The sequence below is a fragment of the Bactrocera latifrons genome, unplaced genomic scaffold (assembly GCF_001853355.1).
Source record: "Bactrocera latifrons isolate USDA-ARS-PBARC rearing strain unplaced genomic scaffold, ASM185335v1 scaffold_122, whole genome shotgun sequence".
In the NCBI taxonomy this organism is placed as follows: Eukaryota; Metazoa; Arthropoda; class Insecta; order Diptera; family Tephritidae; genus Bactrocera; species Bactrocera latifrons.
Genome location: NW_017534653.1, coordinates 363872 through 382323, shown reverse-complemented (window position 1 = coordinate 382323; position 18452 = coordinate 363872). Strand labels below are relative to the sequence as shown.

At 37.0% G+C, this 18452-nt stretch overlaps 1 protein-coding gene across 3 annotated transcripts in view; it reads left to right on the top strand.

Annotated features, from left to right (window-relative positions):
* The window catches only part of LOC108978473, an 82359-nt gene extending 75518 nt beyond the window's left edge, over nucleotides 1-6841 (top strand). For 2 of the 3 annotated variants that reach the window (XM_018948793.1, XM_018948791.1), the window contains 5 exons: nucleotides 728-1089; nucleotides 1161-2003; nucleotides 4166-4314; nucleotides 4469-5252; nucleotides 6406-6752. In XM_018948793.1, coding sequence (XP_018804338.1) covers nucleotides 1011-1089; nucleotides 1161-2003; nucleotides 4166-4314; nucleotides 4469-5252; nucleotides 6406-6752 — 2202 coding nt within the window. In that variant the 5' untranslated portion in view covers nucleotides 728-1010. Of the gene's footprint in view, nucleotides 1-727; nucleotides 1090-1160; nucleotides 2004-4165; nucleotides 4315-4468; nucleotides 5253-6405 lie in introns of all 3 variants that reach the window. The other variant, XM_018948792.1, reaches the window with a different exon arrangement.
* The last annotated feature ends 11611 nt before the right edge of the window (nucleotides 6842-18452 follow it).

Genomic DNA, 18452 nt, shown 5'->3' with positions numbered 1-18452 from the left:
ATAATAATAATAATAATAATAATAATGAGCATCCCCTTGATTTTTGAGCGGCTCTGGGTTTTTTTGTTTGGTTTTGGCTCGATCTTTCCCTCGATTTCGAAGATTATTGACTCATAGGCCCCTGTCGCAACTGCAGTTACAATGATTTCCATGAATGTGAGAACATGTCTAAAGACACCAGTTTACGGTCCTCTTTTGTATCTACCAAAATCATTCGAACGGACTCGCTAGAGATGTCGAGCTCTCTTGTCATCTCTGTACCATCCTTCACTTTTTTAATATTTCCATCACTTGAAGAGGCCGAAGGTCGTCCAGAGCGAGGCAATTTCAACGATCTCTCAATCATCTCTGAAGGCTATGTATTACCAGTAGGCTTGCGTTTTTGATAAAATTAAATCATCGTAAGCCTTTTTCAAACCGCAACTTAGTACTGAGATGTACTGACTTAAGCAGCTGCTGTAAACAAACTGGTTGTTAGGTCACGCTTATATTTGGCATAGTAATGAAGGACAGTCCTACCTAAGTTGGACTACACTTTTTTTTTTTAAATATTTGAATTGAATTATTTTCGGAAAATTTCTGGGTGCTTTTTTGTCACAATATAGTAATCTAACTAAGAAAGTAACATTTTTTCTATTTTAATACAAGCTCTTGCCATAACTTTGTAATATGTCTACTCTATTTCGGTTTACATAAATAATTTACCTGTCTTTTTATATTTTTCCAGCAAGTTGGTTGCAGAAAATCCGAACGATTCCGATGAAAAATATGAAACAATGAACGAAAACCGTCTATGAAATTTTGCTTCCGAGGCATTTCGACTGTTGTTTGCTGAAAACAAAAACTAAACGGATCCTGCCAGTTTAAAGTACTCAAAATTACCGTTAACAAGTCTCTCCTGTTAACCCATTAGCAATCATTTAATTTGCTGTAGTTTAAGTTACGACTATAAAAATATATAATAAATCAAAGCAAACTTCAACAACAACACATCCGAAAACTAACTCAAAATGGGCGCAACACGCGACAAGCCGCGCATCAACAAAACTCTCATCTCGCTCAAAGCGGTGGTGTTCTTCGTCATCAGTGGTGAGTAGCAATCACAAATTTAACTTTTCAAATATATTGATGCACTTAAACAACTGATTTTATTGCCACAGGTATTACCGCGCTGCACGTGCTGCATGCCACCAAGCCACTGCTGCTCGGCCTAAATTTCAATGAGTATCGCCGAATCAGCATTATTGCGCCATTCGTCTCAATACTCGGGCCGCTAATTGCCGGTCCGCTGGCCGATCGTTTGGCCGCTAAGAATGCCACAAGTTTCGGTCGTATATTACGCTTCCTCACTGCCATCTTTCTGATACTCGCCGTTATTGTGTATGCTTGTCTCTTCGCCATACCCGAAGTGAAGAGGGAGGAAGCGCGTCGTCCGCTTGTCAGTTTCGGTTGTGATTTGCATGGCGCAGTCATATTTCAGGAACGCTGTTCCAAAGATGCCACCTGCCACAGTTGGAAAGAGAAAGTGGGCAATGTGAATTTGACACGCTGCACCTACACCTGCCAAGATCCCACCAAATATGAGAATTTATATACACCATGGTTTGATGGTATACCCACACCGTTGCCGTCGACGGAACAAAGTTCCGAGTTCGATTATGAAGATGAATCTGTAGCGACATCGACGGAGAGTTTGCGGGAGCGACGCGCGATTGCTGGTTCGGCTGAATTTGGCGGTGAGCTGCTGAGTGCTGAGGTTCAACAACAACAACAACATCAACGTGTCGAGCGTGCTGTGAAAGATGGCACACCACAGAAGATTTATGTGGAGCCACCACATTTGTGTCTCACGGAAAAGACAGACAGCGGTGAGACAGTGGTGAAGAATTGTCATGTCTACACCCATGACACCAACAATATTGTTGTAAATTCGGTATTGCGTGCTGCGGACAACAGCAGAGATAACGACACACACAGCGCCGAGTGGTGCAAGTATCCTTTGGGTGAGTACGTTTTGGTTAAATAATAACAGCACAAATAATTATTTCGATCCACTGAACCAATGAAAACTATTATTGGGACTCAACTATTTTTGCATTGATCCATCTCTAGATGAACACATTTGGACTTGTATATTTACTAAAAATTTTCTTCCGAAATGTCTAATACCTGGACGTTAACTAAAATACGAAGATTCCCCAGCGGGAGTTTATCATAGCTAATTCTGCAATTAACAGTTCTGTTACGGTCAGGTTTTTATATTAATATATAATATAATATAAATATTATATTAACAGCATTGCAAAATCTTAAAAATATTATAGAATACTTTTAGGCGCACAAAAACTGTGTTACTTGCCTTCTAAATATAATTCTACTGGTGAACATTTTATATGAGGCCAAGTTATATTTCCAAATTTTTTCTTAAAAAAGAAATGAAATATTTTATTATAATAGAATTATTTATTTTATGAACATAGACTATTAGCAAAGAAATTCTGAAAATTTAAATAAATATTTTAATATTTTAAACGCCATTTCTGGTGCCCCTCGGAAAAAGATGCGCTCGCGTTGGTAGGATAACTCCTTACAGGATCATCTAAAGCGAAAAAATACGCTTTTTAGAAAAACTTAACTCAGAACTTAGACGAGAAAAAACTGAAAAAGTGAAAATTTTAGTGAAAATTTCGCGAATTTTTTCTTTTAAATAGTTGTAAACGAAAAAAAATCCTTCGACTTTAAGAATTGCATCTCAAAGAGATGTGTAAAATTTCATGAAGATCGGTTGAGTAGTTCTCGATTTAATCTTGCCAGCCGACTTCAAGAACACAATTTCGAGGGAAACGCGCGCTAGCCTCGAGCGTACAAGTTCTCAAGACCATGTCTCCGAAATTATTTTTGGATGAGCTTGATAATTTAAGAAAATAAATTCAATTCTTTGAAACCCGTATACCCATAGAACCCCTTAAGGAGTTAGCTATTGTCAGGGACTTGGAAATAATGTTATATAATTCTTTTTGTCAGTAAATGATTTTATTTTATTAAAGTATAAACAAAACATCATTAAATTAGGTTTCTTCTTGACATGACAGAAATTTGATAAAACAAAATTAATAATCTTAGTAGTAATGTCTGGTTGGGTTGATACTTCCAACCGAAGCCACTTGCGGTGGCTATTGGTTATCCTTCTAGGATTATCTAAAATTAATTAGACAAACAAAATGAGGTGTATTAGAGCACTAGTTTTTCATATTCTACAAAAAATTTCATTGAAATCGAATCGAGCGCTTGTCGAGCTACAGTAGTCACCAGTTTACACAAAAAACGAAAGTTTGAGGTAAAGGCATTTAAAGTTTTACATGAACATTCCAGAGCCCCTGAGCACAGTTTGCATAACTCGAAAACTATTTGTCAAATTTATTTCAAAGTTGGAGAGAATATTATATATGTATATATATATTAATTAAGGAAATGCAATGCATAAATTTGTTGAAAACTCTAAACACCCTTAACCGCTTAAAAGTTGCTCCGGGAACATGATTTAATTTTGGTATTCAATATAAAGACGAAAACATAGTAATAGATATTTTAATTCATTATGATCAATATGTGCTCGAAATTCCGGCAATTCAATCCCCCTTCACTGTGAATTCACAGCTTAAGTTGTTCTTTCTCTGCACTGATAAACGCCAACCTCAGTCAATATGAATGTGTGGGTGTCACAAATCAATGCATTGTTGTAAATTGCCAGGTCACAAGTGTTTTGCAAACACTTTCAATTAGTAACAACAAATATTCGTGTCAATTTGGTGATTTGTAAACAACTGTGTCAACCAGCAATCGTGTCATCAACTACTAACTAATCACCTGTTACTATGGCACTCACCTCATCATTATAACCTTCAATGAACACATCACACAACAAAACACTTATTTACAAACTTATATACACACATATGTAAATACATATATGCACATGTGTACGATAGCAAACAAATTTACGTGCGAGCAAATGTAATGACAGGCAATTTGCAAGTATAAACAGCGACCAACACTTACCGAACGCACATACATACTGACTGTGGTGGACGAATTTTTGGCAATATCCATACATTTCCTTGGTCACGACAACCAATTCACCTGTATACTGTTTATCACATTTCAGATGGCTTCCAGTGTAATATACCACTCAAACAGATTAAGCACATGAACGACATCAAGAACGGCACCACATGCAAACCGATGATTGAATGCCAAGTGATTGATCCTTACGACAGCAAAGGCAGTGTATTGGCCGATAGTGAATGCATTAAAGTAAGTAATACGAAGCGCGCGCGCACACCGCTTGTCTGCAACCTGTCAGTCATACTCATTTAATCTCGTTTTTTCGAACCACTTCCATCTCTCTCTCCCTTCTCTTACCCCACTCTTTCACATGAACGCTCACTTTGGCTCAACCGCAAAATAGATTACTGGGGACTTGGATGCCACATTGGGCGGCTACACTGCCATCCGTTTGCTGGGCGATATCTTCGTGATGGCCGCGTTGACACTACTCAATACTGCCATTGTTATAGCTGTGCGCGAAACGTCGGAGGGACGCGGTGAGGTGTGTCGTCAATATGCCTGGGGCGCTATCGGTTATGTGTTACTCTTCTCGCCCATCGATTTATTTGCCTTCGCCAACGATTCGAAACACGATGCTGCACTGGTGGCCCTAATACTTGTCATTGTGTGTCTGCTCATCGGTGCATTAGTGTTGCTCTTTGCTACACAAATGCCGCTCAGTCCGCCCGAGTGGTGGTGGCATACAAAGACCGGCATGTTAGTCTATCCCATGTCGGCCATACGCCGTTATAGTCCTGAAATTTTCGTACTTACATTGGTCGCCATACTATTCGGCACATTTTGGAGCAGCATACATAGCTTCCTCATTTGGACATTTAGTGACACGTATGCGGTTACCTATTCGGGCTTGATCTTGGTGTTGGTGCTGTTCTTCAATGTGGACAAATTCATTGAATATTGTGGACATTCGAATATCTTTATCGCCGGCTTTGCGGTCTTTGTCATACGTTTCACGGCGTTGAGTGGCGAGGGCACAGAATGGTTGACCGTTGTCATGGAGGCAATCGAGCCGGTCGTCATCGGTGTTGTATGGATAACCATTATACTGTATATGCGGCATGCAATGCCTCGTAAGTTAACTGCGACTGGACAGGCTGTGGCTGTGTTGGCCTTCTTCGGTATTGGTAAGTAACATTTAAGTTTTTGAAATGATGATACTAGAGATTAGTAAGGTGACGGAATATGGTACAATAAAGTGTGAAGCGTTAGGAGAGGTAAAAATTCCATATTAAGGGGTATTCTTAAGGAGAATGTTTGTGCATCAAGAAAATTTCCTTAGTATTCAAAGCTTTCGGTGAGATGCTAGAAGTATCTAAAGATATCCTAGAGCATCACTATTTACTTAACTGACCTTTTATATTCATGATGTTTACTTAATACTAAAAATATAAAATTGGACATATAGTATAATTCCTTGAAAAAGGAGTTCTACATGAACCCATCTCCGCTCTCTGTCATTAAAGTAGATATATATTCAACCATATAGCTGAGCGGCTATGTAATGTATTTTTACGTTAATTTCATCCTATTGGAAGAGAGTCGGTTGTCCGTTGTCCCCGTGCGCTCTCTGGCTAAACTTATGAACCTCCAAAAACTCGTCAAAGAGTATATGACTTCATTGGCAAGAGCTTCAAGTGTTTTTCATATTAGATAGCCGAAATGAGTTTGCTAGTGAGGGCATCTTTACGCTTATTTCATACCATTAGAAGCGAGTCGGTTGTCCGATGTCCTCTTGCGCTCTATCGTTGGATTTATGAACCTACACTGAGCTTGGCATACACTGGTTAACAACCAGATCGAGATCCTTCGGTCCCAAAGTGAACAGTAAGAGGTCCAATGAACTATTTACTCTTAGCAAAGGATCAACAACCAGAACTTGTGCGACTGCGAGATTCTTCGGGCCCAAAACGAACCGTTAAAGGTACTTCGAACCTATTAACATTTAGCAACGTCTATCTCACACTTATTGTAGGGATTTTGACTAGACGCACGCTCTTTGCCAAAGCTATACGAATTATCGCTTTCAACTATATTTCCCGGCTTTTATCAGACTCAGTTTGAAATATTTTGGTAGACACACCTTTGAAGGACCAAGCGTAGCGGTTGCGATTGATGTTATAGGACTTAATAAATTTGTGGTAAACTCAAAGCACTTCGTGATTCTATGACCCTACGACCTAGCCTAACCTTGTAGAAAGCTGCTGTTATTTACTGTTGTAACTCAACTAAACTTGCTTTTGCTAAAATCTCGCATTAACTACATCTGCTCTTTTACAGGCAAGGGTTTGGGTGCTGTCATTGGTTTGGCGCGCGACGACAAGGAGCCGAAAGCGGACGCGCAGGCCATCCATCAGTGGTTGGCGATTGCCGCTTGCATCATTGCGCTCGTTTACTTTATCATTTATAATTTGATTTTGGCGCCGCGTTGCACGGCCAAGTCACAGCATATCGAGGAGCTGATTTCCGGCTCGGCATCGCAGAATTTCAGCAACGGCACCAATGGGGCCGGCAGCACCGGACAGGGCAGCACCAGCGCTGGCGCGGCGCTGAATGGCAGCTCTAATTATTCACCGTTACGCGTGTACCACAATGAGCGAGGGAAATTGGGACAATTTAGATTTTAAATGTATGCGCTTTGATACACACACACACACACACGCACATACATGCATATACACATATGCGCGTATGCTTGTATGTGCATACACTTGTACACATGTATTTGTTTAAAGAAGTTATATTTTATATAAATTAAATTTGATGTTTACGCAAGTAACTTTTAATTTTAATGATTTTTATATAAAATTAAATGTGTATATATGTATGTATATATGCATATATTAAATGTAATAAAAAGTACATAAATACTAAAACGCAAAAAAAAAAAAATTAAAAAAACCGCATTGTAAACATAAAACGAATTAAATTGATGATGATGAAAAGCAAGTAAATGCTATTTGCAGCACATTGGAGGTTATGTTGGCGTTTTCGCAGCAGCGAGTAGGTCCAGCGTGTAGGCAGACGGTACGCAACGGTTTCAGTCTCACACACAGTTTTATGCATCAATCAACCCACCTTAGCCATTTGTGTATGTGAATTTCAATGGAGTGTACAATTAACAAAACAGCATGACAATCCAGTAGCAAAAACCACTACACACAAATGTGTGTTTTGAGTTTGTTTTAAGCGCCAGCTGTTTTTTAGCCACCAAGCTGCTAACAATGAATGTTAATTCTAGTTTTAAGTCAAACTTTTGCTAAGATTATACACTGTAAAGCGATTAAATATAATACATGTATTCATATATAAACTTTTTGAACTGTCAGTTGATATTACGAACGCAAAAAAAGCTCTAACTAAATGGATATTAACATGCCTGCAAAATAAGATAAAATAATATTTTTAATTAAAAGTCATAAATAAGAAAAACAAACCAACGCAATTATATGCTTAATGATTAAATAAAATGTGTATTTGCCTCAGTTAAAAGATATATAAATATGATATTATTTACACACACACACACACCTACTTAATACCTTTGCGTAATGCGAGCATTTTAATAAAAAATCATATGGAATAATTTTTTTTTTTCCAAACATACTTCCCATAGGTGCACCATTGTCGAGCATTTTTTCGCGTGTCGCATTAGTTGTAATATTTTTTGTAATAAATAATAATAATTAAATAAAGTAATTTATAAAGCTTTGAAATAAGAGCGCAAGTAATAAATAAAATCCACACATTTGAAATTTTTGTGATGGTTTTCAGCTCATTACAGCCTAACTGTTTGCCGCGGCATGCAAGCGCTGTGTCAACCATTGAAATCCAATAAAAAATTTAATAAATCACACACTTCATATAAATGTTTTTATTGCTTAGCAAACAGTTTTCATGACATACTGCATTTTGTTGTGCCAGTTTTATATTACTTAAATTAAATATTGACTTTGCAAATGTGTTGGTGGTTTTTGCTTTCGCCGAAGAATAAATATTAATTATTTAATACTATTACTGAATTTTTGCACAATTTTCAACGACAGGGGGAGAAGCCCTGAACTCAGTACACTAATGCATGGTGAGTAGTTTTTTGAAATTATTTGAATTGAATTAAATACTTTCCGCTTTTACGTTTTTACATATGAAAAAGAGGCACTTGTAGGCAAGTTACATACTAGGAAGTTTTTCCAGAAATCCTGGAGATGATATAAACATAACTTAGCATAGACCTAATTACAAAGCAAGATAATTAAGGTATTTGTGGGCGTCCATCTTCAAAAAGTCCATTAGATGTTGTTGAGAACATCGTTTGATTGGCATATAATGAAGTTTGAATTCTAATATACCGATGTTTTTTTTTAGCTGTAATTATTGCTTTTTTAATGAAAAACATTGATTCTGCTTGTGGATTATTTTTTTTTGGCCTTTTAAATTTTTTTACATCAAGTCGAGAATATGATATCATGTAAATTGCCGCCGCCACAGTTGATTGTCATTTGAGCCCTTTTTATGGCATTTTCCATCACTTTCGCCTGAACTTCTTGCGATAGGTCCTCACATTCTTGACGGATATTGTCTTTAAGAGCTGCAAGAGTTTGAGGCTGGTTGACATAAGCCCGCGACTTCAAAAAGCCCCACAAGAAGAAGTCTGGAGCGTCAGCGAACTTGCTGGCCAGTGCAAATCGCTAAAACGGGAGATTAGGCGCCCGGGAAATGCATCCTTCAGCATATCGGTTGTGGCACGTGCAGTCTATGTCGTTCTAATTCATCAAGTTGCGGTAAAAAGAACTCGCTGATCATTGCTCTGTAGCGCTCACCACTCACAGTCACCGCTTTGGTCCGCGTTGTCTTTGAAGGAAAAAGGTCCGATTACTCCTCCAGCAAAAACAGCACACCATACAGTGACTTTGAGCAGGTGTAATGCCTCTTCGTCGGTTAAACGCGGATTTTCAGTGCCCCAAAAGTTAAAATTTTGCTTATTTACGTACCCACTAAGATGTTGTTGCCTTATTACTCATTATTTTTTTTTATGAAAAATCATCTTCCTCTTGGTGGTGATTAAGGATGGCTTGAGCGTAGATGAGATTAACGGTCAGCTGCTAACAGCTGAAGCACTGTCTGGACTTTGTATGGAAATATTTTCAAACCTTGTACCAAAATTCGGTGTAAACACTGATAGCCATTTGCGTGGCACGTCGTCTGGTCGATGTCGATGGCGCTTCCATGACATCCTCGGCAGTAGCAGCAATATTCGCTTCAGAATGGCTACTCCGGGATCTGCCACGCCTGGCAGCATCTCTACTACTTATTATTGGTTAAACAAGTAGTCACCAATAACCCGCGTTCTGAAGCAGTGTAGCGTACCATTGTTTATTTACGTGTATTTCGCATGTGTTTGCTCCACAAATGTCAAAACAGAACTGACATTAGAGGTCAATTGCAAAAGTTATAGCGTCTTCTGATAGGAAAATTACGTTTGCGCCACTCCTCCAGATAATTAACAGAAAAGGTGATCCATTTCGATGTTTGCTACTAAAAAAAAAAACAAAAGAAACTTCAAATTGAATTTGCATTCGAAAAAATAACAGTTGGAATTTATTTTTTGAAGATTATGAAGATTATCAAATGTTGGTCGCGGCTATCTCTCAGGTGATCCATTCGTTGAGTTCAATTTTCGATGACTCGTTCGTGCATTTCGGCTAGTAACTGGTGAATGACTCGCTTGATGTTTGGCTCCAAGGCCTGAATCAAAGCAGGATTGTCCGCATATACCCTAAATTTTACATATCTTCACAGAAAAATAGTCTAACAATGTGCTAACACATGAACTTCTTGATGCCCAATCGACCAGAGCAAAACGTGAAATTATGTGCTCTCAATAAATATATTGACTGACGCGATGTGTGGGAAGTAGTGCCGTCTTGTTGAAACCACATATCGCCGAGATCACAAGCTTCAATTTCAGGTATCAAATAGTCGGCTATTGACGGTCACGTTCCCACCTGAATTATTTTTTAAGATATATTGATCGATTGATTTCACCGGCTCAACCAAACCGTTTTGTTTTTTCTGGAAGAAATGGTAGCTTTTTAATCTCTTCAGGTTGATCTTCGTCCCAAATGTGACAAATTTTTCTAGGTTACATAACCACAGAGTCAGAAATGGGCCTCATCGCTGAGCACAGTTTGGTTTGAAATCGTTGGATTTTCTTGAAACTTTTCAAGAGCCCATAGAAGTAGGTCGAGCGGTTTCAGTTCTTGCACAATGCGCTAGGTCGTTCCATAACATAGCTTAAGTATAAAAATAAAATATATGCATACCTACATAGTTTCTCCAGATATCTTATGATGTTTCAAAATGCATTTTATCCTGTGCTCTTACACAGATATGAGACCAGTTCATATTCGGTATATGGTGAGCTATGGGTTGAGTTCATCCGTTTATATCTGACCTAAGACCTATAAAAATTAGTTGAAGTACGGATTTCAGGGTATTATTTATACTTGTTTAATAATTGTTTTATGTAGGTAATAATTGCTAACAAGGAATCGTGCCGTCATTAAAGAATTTCCTTTTGATTACTGTATAACAAAATAGAGTTACATAAAAAAAAAAAAAACAAAAAAAAAACTTTTTTCAACATCAAATCTCATATCACAGTTTGATTGAACTGGGGTCACTAGAAATAATATGTGTGTTCGAGATTGAAATATCGTATAGGGTATAATCCCCCATCTAAGTTGGCATACGCTACGCCTATGGGATAAATATCGCCTGATTGTAGCGTTATTTCTTCTTTCTTTTGTTCTTTGCATTCAGCTATTGACTGCCTAGCAATTACATACATATATTAGCGACGCTGACTGCTGCCTACTGTATATATGCACACCGCTAGCATATGCTCTATTCCCGAAATCCTAATTAGTTTACATACATATCTACATATTAAGTATAAGCGCATCTTTTCGCACCTACACAAAGCGTATGACCTATTGATGTGCAGTTATTATCATTTCATTTTTGAATTTTAATTAATTGCCGCTCTTTGCGGATTTGGATCAGTGCTAAAAATAAAGTTGTGACGATAGGTCATATCAATTGCAGTTCCTCGTGTTTTATTCAAATATTATACAATGTGAATGAACAAAAATTTTTACGTCATGTATTCCTGTGATACCAAGTATATTTTCTTTAAAAGAACAAACATCAGCTACATTCAGAGAAATTATTGCTTAACATCAAAATCAGTTTTAGTCATTATCGTGAATATTTGGCTTTTGGAATACCTGTTTTAAGGGGTTAAGTGGGTTCAGAGATACAAAAAAATTTTAACGATTTTTCTTTTTCGAACCAATCACATATTTAATATGCCTTATACAAGGTATATATTTGAACAATGTCTCCTGAAATTTTGATATAAAAATGTTGAAAATTTAGCTGCTGAGACCTCAGCTCCCGGGTGCTTCACAGAAAAGTGCACTCGGACAGCATAATTTAATATTGGTTCATCTAAAATTAAAAAACTAAACATAATCCGTTAATACATATATTAATCTCATTTATGAACGAAGGAAATAAAAAAACAAAATTTTGCTTTTTTTAGACTTAAAAAAAAATTTCATTTCCTTTATTCTGTAACTTCTTCTTCTTCTTTATTGGCCTAGACATCGCTTACGTTTCGCCAATTGGATATTCCAAGCGCAGCCAGGTCCTTCTCTACTTGGTCCATATTAGTTTTGCGGGGATACCAAATTCAGACATTGCGGCATAAAGGCAGCTCCTTTTCGTGCTGTCAAAGGCAGCTTTGAAATCAACAAAGAAGTAGTGAGTGTCGATTGTCCTTTTACGGGTCTTTTCCAAGATTTGGCGCATGGTGAATATCTGGTCGGTTGTTGATTTTCCAGGTCTNAATACGCTCGATAGAACCTTATAGGCGATGTTGAGGAGGCTTAACCCAGGGTTGTTGGCGCAGATTGTGGGGTCTCCCTTTTTATGGATAGGACACAGCACACTTAAATTCCAATCGTGTGCCGCCATTCAGTAACTAGATGATGTTTCGATACATTTATGATGAGATAAGCTTTGAAACACTAACAGCTCGTTTTGCATTACAGGCGGCATGGAACAAATAAAGAGATAAGATAAAACTCTTGGCTGTTGATTATATTTGACGCTCAGCCATGCACACTCATGTCCTGGCCGTCGACTAACTCATTTCTACATATTTGATGTGTAGGTACTTGAAGAGTTATTCTTAATCCAAATTCGGTATTTTGTGAGCGTTAGAAAAAATACCTTAAGGATACTATTATATTGGAAGTAGGCTTCATCTGATTTTACAAATTCTCACAGTTTATAATAAGAACTAATCTCACATACCAAATTTCGAAATGATTTGAAAATGGTGAAATAGTTCCTGAGGTATAGAACTGTGCGACTGTCTCGTCTAATTTTTACACTTGAAACAACAAGTCTCTTCATTACCATTTTGATTGTGAAATTTAAAGCTTGTGGTGCATTTGTTCAGTGAATTATTACATTTGTAGTAGTTCTTAACTTAAGCGATATTTGGGGAGTGGGCGTGAGTTAGCATCCACTATTTGGAAGATACATATGAATGTACATTAAGATTGAATCATACTTTTATACAAATATGTTATAATATATGTTCACAGATTAAATTTATTCATATACAGGGTGGCTGATGAAAACCGCTACCAAAAAAAAAAAAAAAAAAAATTAATTATCTTTTTTTTTTTATGTAATGTATCTGGTTAATTTTCTTTTTATTTTGCAGATTAACTTTTATATTTAACAAAAATGGATAATTGAGACACTGAAACAAGAATTTGGATTGTCCGCCGCTATCACGCACTGGAGTCCGTAGTTTCGGTTCAAAGAGAGTATAGGCACACGTTTGGTGGCATTGCTCCGAGCAAATGGACCATAATGAGACTTGTAAAAGTCCTTCAGTTCGAACGGAGGAAACAATCGCTGCTGCTGCTGCCATACAAAATAAGCCACGTGTTTCGACAAGAAGCTTATCTGCTCAAGTGGGTGTAAGCAGACAGTCATTACAGTCAATTATGCACAAAGATTTTGACTTATTCCCATATAAAATTCAAATGGCCCACAAACTGAACACTGCAGACTTTAAGATTCGCATAAACAAACAAAATTGTCGAGTATGGAGTGCTTCCAACCCACAGATACTCCATGAGACGGAATTGCATCCACTTCGTGTCACAGCGTGGTGTGCAGTTTCATCACGCTGCATTGTCGGGCCCTACTTCTTCGAAGAAAACGGGCACACCGTTACGGTTACTGGAGACCGTTACTTGAGCATGTTGAGAGAGTTTTTCTATCCAGAATTACGCCGAATGAGAATTTCTTTCAACTCTGTGTGGTTTTAGCAAGATGGTGCAGCTCCTCACATAGCCCAACCTGATATGACAGAATTGCGACGAAATTTCCCAATAAGCTGATATCCAGAAACTCCACATTCCGTTGGCCACCCAGGTCGCCTGACCTTACTGCACCTGACTTTTTCTTGTGGRGTTATTGCAAACAGGAAGTCTATAAAGCAAAACCAACAAATTTGAATGAACTAAGGCAATCTTATCGTGAAACAATTGCGTCTATTCCTGTCTAAAGTCTCCAAGCAGTCATGAACAACTTTTTGGTAAGATGCCGCACATGCATCAACGAGCAGGGCGGGGGCATTTAAATTCCATTATTTTTAAAACTAATTAAGCTATATTTAATAAAATTGAATGATCTTTAACACGAGTAAAAGAAAAATTAATTCCATACACTGAAAAAAAAACAAAAAAAAAAACAAAAAAAAAATTATTTGAGTTTTTTAATGTAGCAAAATTCATCAGCCACCCTGTATGTATATATGAGTATATATCATATAATATTAACACCGTATAATCGTAGTGACCTGGGAAATTTATTAAAATCGTGCAAAGCTTTGTTCGAAAACAAAAGAAAGTCAGCAGTTAAAAATTAAATTAAACGCTTCTTTGTTTCGTAAATTGTTATAAAATTCATTGCGTACCATAGCCAGGTATACAAACACACGCATTAATTTGTTTCAGGACTGTTTTAAAAACATGTATATTTACGTATAAATGAGACCCTTTAATGAATTTTAATTTAAAATCACAAAAGCAGCTCATTGTGGGAGAGAGATGAATAAAAATGCAATGAAATATGAGACAAAGGAAGGGGACAAACAAAATACGAGTTGACCAAATGCATTTGTGTTGCATTTAAGTGTTGTGTTTTCATTTTTAATGAATTGTATAATTAAAGTTTTCCATGAAAAGCGAAAAGCAATTAAACATTAACATTTTAAGCATTTAAACAAACAGCCGAAGTGTCAACGTGCTGCTGACAGTTGGGGTATTGTACCGTAAACACACGCAACAACCGTGCAACAAAAGGCCTCCCTTTGACTCATTAAATGTGTCTTAACAAACACAGCACAAACACACACGCAGTTACACACACGCACACATTCACGTACATTTGCCGCACATTAAACAGTAATAAGCAAATAAACAATAATTTACACATACAGAGATATGAACTTGTGTATATACATATATAATACAATTATGTTAATGCGACTGCGTCTGTGTCTGTACACACACACATGCATTCGCACAAATCGCAATTGCCTATGAGTATTTGCGAATGTTAATTTTTAAATGGCTAAGATAAATAATCGTAAATCTGCTGAATGTAAGCTGAATAAGCGCTGAACACATTTTTTCGCTATTAATTTTACGCATTCAACTTGTACTGCAATGTACGCTCTTGTATACATACTTATTTTAAATACTTAATTGAATATTAAATTTTTTGAATAAATTGACGCAGCCATAATAAATCATTAATTGTGCGAAAATGTTCACATGTGCGTTATGTAATATTAAAAGCTTGATTTAAATGGAAATCGGCAATCCGGTGCGGTGTACTGTGGTTAGAGCACGTCGTTTATTCGGTAAAAAATTGGCAATTGGTGATGTGTTAATAATTCTGTCTAGGCCGTCATCTTAAAAATTGACGATAAAGTTCGTGGTTTAATTAAAGTCTTTCTCTCAGTAAGGTTAATATTAAACGAGTGGTACATTTGGTGAGGCTAAAATTGTGACTGACAACATTTAACAAACAGAAAGAAAGCTGTTGAGACATCTAGACACTCCCGTGTCTTGCATGTCATATTGTCAGCCATAGGGGCGAATTGGTTGTAATAGCAAATAGGTTAGCTTAAATTATATTCGCCGGCATAGACCTACTGGAGGTTTAGCTTATTTTGAGCTCAAGTATTCATCATACCGAATGTCAACGCGCCGAACTTTAAGAATTAATTCGGAACTGATATTGATACTTTACCTACTCCCTTGAACCGCAAGGTCCTACATATCTAAGACTGGACAGAAGAACAGTAGCAAAAGAGGTGTTCCAGTGTCTCTCATGCCTACTTCTCTTCACTTTTTGCATGTATTGTTGTTACTCATGCTCATCCGAAATCGAGAAAACTGCAGGAAAATTCTATAGCAGGACATCAAATCAACTACGGAGCATCTCTTGTGCACTTGTCCCGCATTGGCACTACGCTGTAAGCATCTAGGGTTCCCACGGTATGATACACTAAGGCAGTATTTAAAGTGAGGGCACACAGCTGTTAAAATTAGCGTTAAGCGCAAGCATTCTTAAGGATAACTACTGCTCATAGATCTAGTAACTAAGCTCCATATGGTATTAAAAAGGACCAGAACTGGTCTATGAGTGAGAGCTCATTGGAGTAACAGATTAACTTAACCCAAACTATGTTCATCCGGCTCGCATGTGATTCCAGAATTTATGATGCGTAACTAGGCATGCAGTTCCTTCGAGATTAGTTTGTAAAAAGCGGTCGTGCTTTTCTTCGGGGTTGTTGCACATGATATTGATGATTCTGCGTGTGCTTAAGTCCTGATTGCATTCTGATCAGTCTGTTTGTAATGATTTCCGTATTTCTTGTACTGGTTTCGTTTTTGGAAATTCTTTTGTGGTCTGGAACACAGTATATATGCAGTCGATACACTGCCTTCCAGCTTCTAAGATCATTCTCTTCTTCTGAGTCTTAAATGCCTTATTTTAGTCGCACTTCTGGCCAACAATTAGGACACTTGAAGGGTCGCCTGAGACCCACCTCCGAGCAATAGATTTCAGACTCCGCTCATGTAGCATCCACTCTCTTTTTATATGACTTGTAACCTTCTTTCTAAAATAAAGATTGAGTGAATGTGGTCTATTTCAAAACTTTCCACTACAGTATTGCTTAGTGGCAGATTGAGTAATGTATGTTTGTATGTACTTCGTACAGCCGTTTGATCAGCTCATGGCGTACCCTTTATGCAGAGTATAGCGAGTCGCTGTATCTGCTCCAATCACATCAAAGCACCGTAAAGCAATATCCTCTAGAGCCCTACTGGTCTTTTTTACTCGATCCTCAACATTAAGTTTCCACATCAGTTTGTGGAATAGAAAATAGCTGTCTCAACACTTTTAATGTGATCAAATTACAATCCCTATACCTGAAGGTTTTTAAATCTATAGGTAAAAGTTCTGGATATGCTTTAGCTGAAGTTAGTCTCGAAGTTTTACCCAACCTAGTTATCCTCTATTTTATATGGTAATAAAGGTAACTACTTTTCATTCGGTGCTCTAACCATTGCATTTTATCTGATGAAATGTCATAATGTGCTATAAACGATTCCTAATCGATAAAATATTTTTGCCAAAAGACTAGAGCTATTTATACGATTGTATAATTTGTATTCGATTTGTAAATATAACAGTACCTATAGGAGATATATGTAAATGCGTAAATATATATTGGACAAAGGATATATTCGAGTCTCAAGATTTTTCATAATTGAGCTTCGCTACTAAAGTAACCTCCTCATTCCTCGAAAAGTACACACTGTTCAAAGCTGTTGTGGATATCTAAAGTATTTATGTTAAGTAGGTATGTAGATTGTATATGTGTGCACCTCGCTTAGCCGCGAGCATATTTTATCGACATTTAAACCAATAATGCAAAGCTACCGTAGTGCGAGGATTTCGGTGAAAATGCTGATAGGTTGCATGAAATTGTTAATTACCTCGGGAAATTTAATAATGAAATGTTTGCTATCATATTTGTACACGGAGGGGCACGTATAATATAAAATATGAATTTATTAAGCATTTCATTATTATCTTTGAATTCTTATCTAAAACTTAAATCGTCAAAAAAACTTTTTTTAATTAAATTAAAAAATATAACCCGCCAAAGCAAAACGTGTTGCTAGGTCATTTTAGTCACTTTGTTTGATATAAACAACCTTCAAGTCATTTTAAGATTATTGATTTCAAAATCCCTATATTTTTTCGAAAAACAGCATCACGAAACAATGCTTTCCGACTACCAGGTTGTCATGAAACGATGAGCCTTGATTCTACCCGTACCCCTCGGAAACCGATGATTAATTGACCGAATATCGTGGCAGAGGTGAGCCGAAGCCAAAAGAACCAAGTTAAAGTATGTCAAAAATCAAGCTTATGTTGAGATTTTTCTTCGATTATCAAAATGTGGTGCATTCCGAATCCCAGTCGATCGGTGAAACTGATGTAACCTAATACTATTTGAGTGTTATGCGTCATTTGCGCGAAGCTATTCGTAAATAGAGGCCGGATTTATGGGCCGACAATTATTTAATTTTTTTTTTGTAATGTAATGGATATGGCCAAGTTGGATAAACTCAATAAATATTGAATAGTCGAAAAAGTCTTTTCGTATTTCTTCTTTTCGTACATCTCCAGTGCTATCAATCACATTGTGTCATACCATATAGTTTTGGAAAGGTGAGATTTTAAGCATCACTTATATATATACACATTATATATACGTTTCCTTACAAGCCTAGTATAATCTGTTCAGTTTAGAATTATCACTTTCATAAAAGCATCATTACACATCTGTTACTTTTTTCTTAACTTAGTTCGTGATATTTCGCGGCGCCATCTAACGGTTGTTAGTACGTTTCGCGGCTCTTGCATTTGTTATGCGTGACGTTGCTTGTGTGCAATGATTTCTTTTGCGCAAGTTTTTTTTATTTCGTCTCGAAGCTTTTTCTTTTCGAAAGCTTTCTTAGAATCTACTTTGTACTTGCATAATTTACACAAATGCTTTCTTAGTAATTGGTAATGCAGCCAAAACAAATTGTTAGTATAGTTGGTTTATTATGTATGTATGTATATTTAATGTAGTAGTAATAATTATA